This window comes from Mus caroli, unplaced genomic scaffold (genome assembly GCF_978045245.1).
Source record: "Mus caroli unplaced genomic scaffold, Mus_caroli_1 scaffold_17, whole genome shotgun sequence".
NCBI classification, from domain to species: domain Eukaryota; kingdom Metazoa; phylum Chordata; class Mammalia; order Rodentia; family Muridae; genus Mus; species Mus caroli.
The window spans coordinates 42,221,547-42,227,546 of record NW_028227272.1 but is presented as its reverse complement, the minus strand read 5'-3'; the positions used below and the strand labels follow the sequence as shown (position 1 = coordinate 42,227,546).

The window sequence follows — 6,000 nt, the reverse complement described above, 5'->3', positions numbered from 1 at the left end:
TTGTCCTCTTAAACTCACAGCAGCTGGGAGTACTTGTACAAGACCTATACCAGACTGGTGCCATCAATGTCCCTTGTGGATGGAGAAGGGACATAAGATGGCTGCTCTGGCCTGGAGAGCTATTGGCAGTTGATTGCTGGGGGAAAGGGTGAAGGAGTCATTTCCTCAATTTCCAGTAAATGTTAACAATTTTACTGTCTTACTGGGTAAAAATGACAATCTTAAAGTTCAAGGAAATCATGAAATCATCTCCCACCTGTGAGTTAGGTAACCATGAAAATAATGCTGGAACAAATTTATTGGAGGAGCTACAACATACATATTTACTAAGTAGGAATAAGAACATAAACGCTATGTGATTGGCAAACAAGTTACAAACAGAATTGATCATTCATTGAGGTGAAATCCTGAGCAGCGTCTTTCATCGTAAAACATATTAAGAACATGCTTATTAAGTGAGAATACTTGTTATGCAAGCATAAGAACCTGAGTTTGGGTTTTCCACATCCTTGTAAAAAGCTGGGCATGAGCAAATATAGTCCAGCAAAGTGGGGGTCAGGGATGGGAGGATCCATCGCTGGCTTGCTGCTTGCTAGCAGAGCTCCAGGTTCGATGAGAGACCTTCCCTTAACAGAATAAAGTGGAGTGCAATAGAAAAGGGTGCCTGACTTTCTCTTCTGGCTCCTGCATACACATGTGTGTACACCACGCACATATACCATATACACACATACATGCATACCCAAATATACATGTACACACAACGTTTTAAAAAGATTGTTTTAAACAGAGTAGACCTAAGTATTTTGTTTTTAAAGCCGGAGACAATTCTGAAAGATTTGCTTAAGTTGCCTGTTGATCTGATAAGAGAGACAGAGTGCAGTACTCAGCCCCCTCCCATACTTCCTGTTTCTATTTTGAAGATGAGCAGCTATTCTAAGGTCTTTTTTGCATAAAATCCCACAAATGCACCTGCCTGAACAAGCTTAACTAGAAGTTGTTGTAGCATGTCTGAAAACGTTGTCTGTTGTTCTAGATTCAGGGAACTGGAACCTGAGGTGAGCAGTAGGTGAGAAAAGCTGTGTAGTAAGGCCTCTTCATTCACTGTTTATGGATACATTCTCAACTCCCTTCCATTCTCACAGGTCTATGTGTTATTTTCTATAAATGACTCATTTTTTTTCTAGTACTTTGCCCCTTCTAAGCAAACTAAAAATAGCGCAGCAATAGGGCTGGTTTCTCTTGTCTCATTTCCGGACATCACATCTTGCATTTGCATGCTAGCACATACATGCACAGGTACACCCACATATATGCCTGCAATTACATAGACATGTGTTTGCTCCAGTGGCTTCTAACTCAGGCCCAATCTGCTGTATACTAAGACTATGCCATTATTCAGTTTCAGGGTCTGAGAACTCAAGCCTCAAGCTGATGAATAAAATTATGAGCTATTTTTAAGTAATTAGACTCAATCCGGAAATTCAGAACACCTGATAATCATCTTCTTGAACAGCTGCAATGTCAGAATTTAAACCTGAGTGATCTCCCTACGCCCTACTTCATTACATATGATTCTTCCTGATTCACTTCCTCAGAATCAAGAAACAGACATTAATGAATGTATGCCAGTCCCTACGGATCAACTCAATATTCAAGATTCTCCTTTCATAAATTGCCCTTTGAGCTGGTTAAAAGTTCGATCTAGATTGATAATATCTATTCCCATGGACACTTGTTCATAGGCCCATATGTACCATATATATATATATATTAATTCAGCAGCATTGAATCACATTCATGTGCATTAATCTTGATCCAAATACTACCACGTGGATTACAAATCCACTCACTATATGTGGATGAACCCTTTACTACCTACCTTACTTTCTCAATCAAGTCAGCTAAAGATGAACAGCTCATTTGTGGGGATAAGGATCGTTGGCACCACATCTATCTGGCATATGCTGTTTCTATATTATACCAATTACCCTTTCTAATCTTTTTCTGAATTGAGTCCAAGATAATTTTTCTTTCACATTAAAAAAATAATAAAGCATTATCTATAGATTGACATGGGAAGTTGTCTTATCATGACTGACTGAGGACATACAATCATTACTGTATTTATGATTAGTTAGTCAAACTGGGCCATTCTTTTTCTAGAATGTGTAGTGAGCAGATCCAACTATCACACTTCTTTCTTCCCTGTAAGTCTCTCTGGTAGTTCCAAAGAAAATATTGAATTCACACATTGGGTACCACATGGTGCGACATGGTCAATTTTAAAAGTCTGCTATTCATAATATGAGTTTTCCCAGGGAAGAGTCTGTCTTGTACAAAACTCTCCCAAAGTTTTCAGGAGAAATTTTAACTAAATACTTCATGGACCTTTAAGACGAAGCACCAGCACAGAGCATCTTAATTGAATCTTTCCAGATTGAAGGTTATTTGAAACTGAAGGTCCAGACCGAGGTATTGACAGGCACTCATGCAGTGTAGGCTGCCTGGCTCTGTGGCAGGTTTAACTTCTCACACAAATGGATGCATATTCTGTGGGTGCCTCCTGCATGTTGTTTTCCTGTCTTGGGTTCCTTCCAATAACACAATGGTTCAAAGAAGCATAAACAATGCCCTGGTTGTTTCTCTCAGACTGCAAGCTAATTGTCAATTCAGATTCATCCTGCATGCTAGACCAGGGATCATTATCATAAATTCCAGTTCCTGATGGCAGTGCTTGGTGATTTGTCCTAGAACTGGCTGGAATATCAACCTATGAAAGAAAAGAGATATACCACATAAGGATGTGACAAAACATAATCATTATTGGACTACGAGGGAAAGGCTACATTATGTCAAGCATTTTGTCCCTCCTATAAGCCACTTTATATCTACATTTTCATTAAACTTTGTACTAACAAAGGGTGAAAGTGTTGAATTTGGTTTGTTTGTTTGTTTGTTTTTTATTTTTTAATGTTATGTTCAGATCCACATGAGTGTTAGGCAGGTATTTAACCAATGAGCTCCAAAGGCCAAACATCTGAAGTCATCTATGGTCATCCCAAACAATTGTTTTATGATTTATCATGAGTCATTGGAGGTCACAGTGCATACACGCAACGTTCATTCAATGGGAAATCACAGTTCCAAGTTCATAGGAAAAGAAAAGTAATCCAAAGAAAATGCCAGGCAATTTATAAAAAATTTGGCATATGGAATGTAGAATAACAAAAGATGAAGCACCCAGCCAAAAGACCTGAGACCTCTCCAGGAGACTAGGAACAGGAAGAGTGTGGGTCACTCAAGACAAGTTATTATGATTTGAGAACTAAATTGTAAAATAGAGACCAGTTTTGAAAGAACAAAATTTCCACGAGGTTCTAAAATATTATTCTAGTTGTTATTTCTAATCATCATACTTTCAAATGGTGTCAGAGACCTGAATCCTACGAGCTAAAGAGGAATTTGTACAAACTAAAGTGAATCCTGATGTTTTCTTTTTCTCTCTTTTCAGTTATTTGCTGTTCCTGGTTATACACAGAGTGCAGATGGTAAAAATGTTGATGTCGTATTAACAGTAAGAGTTTTAAACTTTCATGTGCAGAAGTTGGGGGTGTGGAACTTATAAGTGGGTAGGTAAGCTCACCATGTGTGTGTATGTGTGTATGTTCACCTGTATGTGTGGGATGAGATAGATGCACTCATGTGTGTGTGTGTGTGTGTGTCTGTGTGTGTGTTTATGTGTGTTTGTGTGTGTGTGTGTGTATGGATAGGTGAATTCACCTGTATGGGGGCAGTGGGTAGGTATGCTCATTCATGTATGTGTATGTGTATATGTTTGTAAAGGTAACTTAAGGGGTCTTTGGAAAGTTGTTTGGATGGTGTTTTGTTGGGGCAAACATGTAAAGGAACCTTTACTTGAAGTGGACATAGGCAAAAGACTAAGGAAGACTGGTGAAGGAACGTTTAGCTGAAGCAGACACAGGATAAAGGATGTTCTGCTAAAGTAAGCACATGAAAAGACATATGTTGAAAGATTCTTTGCTAACAACATGTGTGTGTGTGTGTGTGTGTGTGTGTGTGTGTGTGTGTTTGTATGTATGTGTATTGGTCCATCTTATATTGTGTAGTTGAGCTACATTTGTTGGGACTCCATAGGGAGAAACACACCAAAAACCTTCTGGTGGTGTGCTATAGTTTCTTGTCACTTCTTGGGCTGATTTAACAGAGTGATATCAGCTGAGATAGACTTACATATTGAGACAAGACACATGCTGACAGAAGACATGTGCTAAGACAAGACATATGATGTTTAGAAGATATAAATAGAATGTGAGAGACAGTGATGGAGGCTGAGCTTGGCTTTTTTATAGCGCTAGCTGTGTAACGCTATAGGCTCCGTGTCTTCACTGATCTTCACTTCTCTGAGAGAGGCATAGCTGGGAACTTCTGATGTTCCTCCTGGTCTCGCTGGCTGAGCTGAGGCTGAGCTGAGGCTGAGGCTGAGGCTGAGGCTGAGGCTGAGGCTGAGGCTGAGGCTGAGGCTGAGGCTGAGGCTGAGGCTGAGGCTGAGGCTGAGGCCTTGCTGTCTCTGTTAGATAGTATCATCAATGTTGCTAACATGACTCTACCAAACTGGACTGCTGGTGTATCTGTGAAGTGTCTGTGAGTGGCCTGAGCTGTTGCTGTTGACCTATGAACTAAATTGTCAATTTCTAGACAACATAGATGGGAGTTATTCTAAAAACTCTTTTTAAAGAGGCCCGTTGAAACTCAAGAAGAACGAAGACCAAAGTGTGGACACTTTGCCCCTTCTTAGAATTGGGAACAAAACACCCATGGAAGGAGTTACAGACACAACGTTTGGAGCTGAGACAAAAGGATGGACCATCTAGAGACTGCCATACCTGGGGATGCATCCCATAATCAGCCTCTAAACGCTGATACCATTGCATACACTAGCAAGATTTTACTGAAAGGACCTAGATTTAGCTGTCCCTTGTGAGGCTATGCCGGAGCCTTGCAAACACAGAATTGGATGCACACAGTCAGCTATTTGATGGATCACAGGGCCCCCAATGGAGAAGCTAGAGAAAGTACCCAAGGAGCCAAAGGGGTCTGCAACCCTATAGGTGGAACAACAATATGAACTAACCAGTACCCCCCGTAGCTCGTGTCTCTAGCTGCATATGTATCAGAAGATGGGCATCATTGGAAAGAGAGGCCCATTGGTCTTGCAAACTTTAAATGCCCCAGTACAGGGGAACACCAGGGCCAAGAAGTGGGAGTGGGTGGGTAGGGGAGTTGGGGGGAGGGTATGGGGGACTTTTGGGAGAGCATTGGAAATGTAAATAAAGAAAATACCTAATTAAAAATAAAGAGGCCCGTTTCCCTTGGATCTTTTCTTTCCCATTACCTCTATTGGGTGGTGGGCTAAAAGGGAGATTAAAGTATTTAAGAACAATCATTAAAAGTAGGTTTTAAAAAAATTAAAGATACATATGTGTGTGGATAGGTGGTCTTAGCCGTATGTGTATGATAGTGTGTGTGTGTGTGTGTGTGTGTGTTATAGATCAAAGGTCAATGTCAGGTTTCTTGTCTCTTCCTCTACACTTTGCTTTTTAAGAAAGAGTTTTCTCACTGAAGCTGGCACTTTTTCAACTAGGCTGGATGGTCAGTGAGCCCTGGTTCAACTGGTTTTCACTGTCTCTCTCACTGTTGGGTTTACAAATGTATACAACTACTCCCGGTCATAAGTGCTGGAGAACCAAGCTTGCAGTCCTTAAGCTTGCACAGTGAGTACTTTACCCACTCATCCATTTCCCCAGGACTCTACTTTGAGTTTTTAAAACTCCATTTTGCCAGCCAAGTTATATTCATCTTGTACGGTTCTTGATCTTTGACTATCCATACTCCTCTTGTCCTTGGTAAGTGTCACTGTGATGTATGCAGTTGGATATAACTCATATCTACTAAGGGAAGCTCTGTCTGAAAGCATGC

At 40.5% G+C, this 6,000-nt stretch overlaps 1 protein-coding gene across 1 annotated transcript in view; it reads right to left on the bottom strand.

Moving 5' to 3' along the window:
* Positions 1-287: 287 nt before the first annotated feature.
* Btla (B and T lymphocyte associated) overlaps positions 288-6,000 on the bottom strand; it is a 28,180-nt gene continuing 22,467 nt past the window's right edge. The window contains exon 6 of the mRNA XM_021185414.3: positions 288-2,773. Coding sequence (XP_021041073.1) covers positions 2,525-2,773 — 249 coding nt within the window. The 3' untranslated portion in view covers positions 288-2,524. The remainder of the gene's footprint in view (positions 2,774-6,000) is intronic.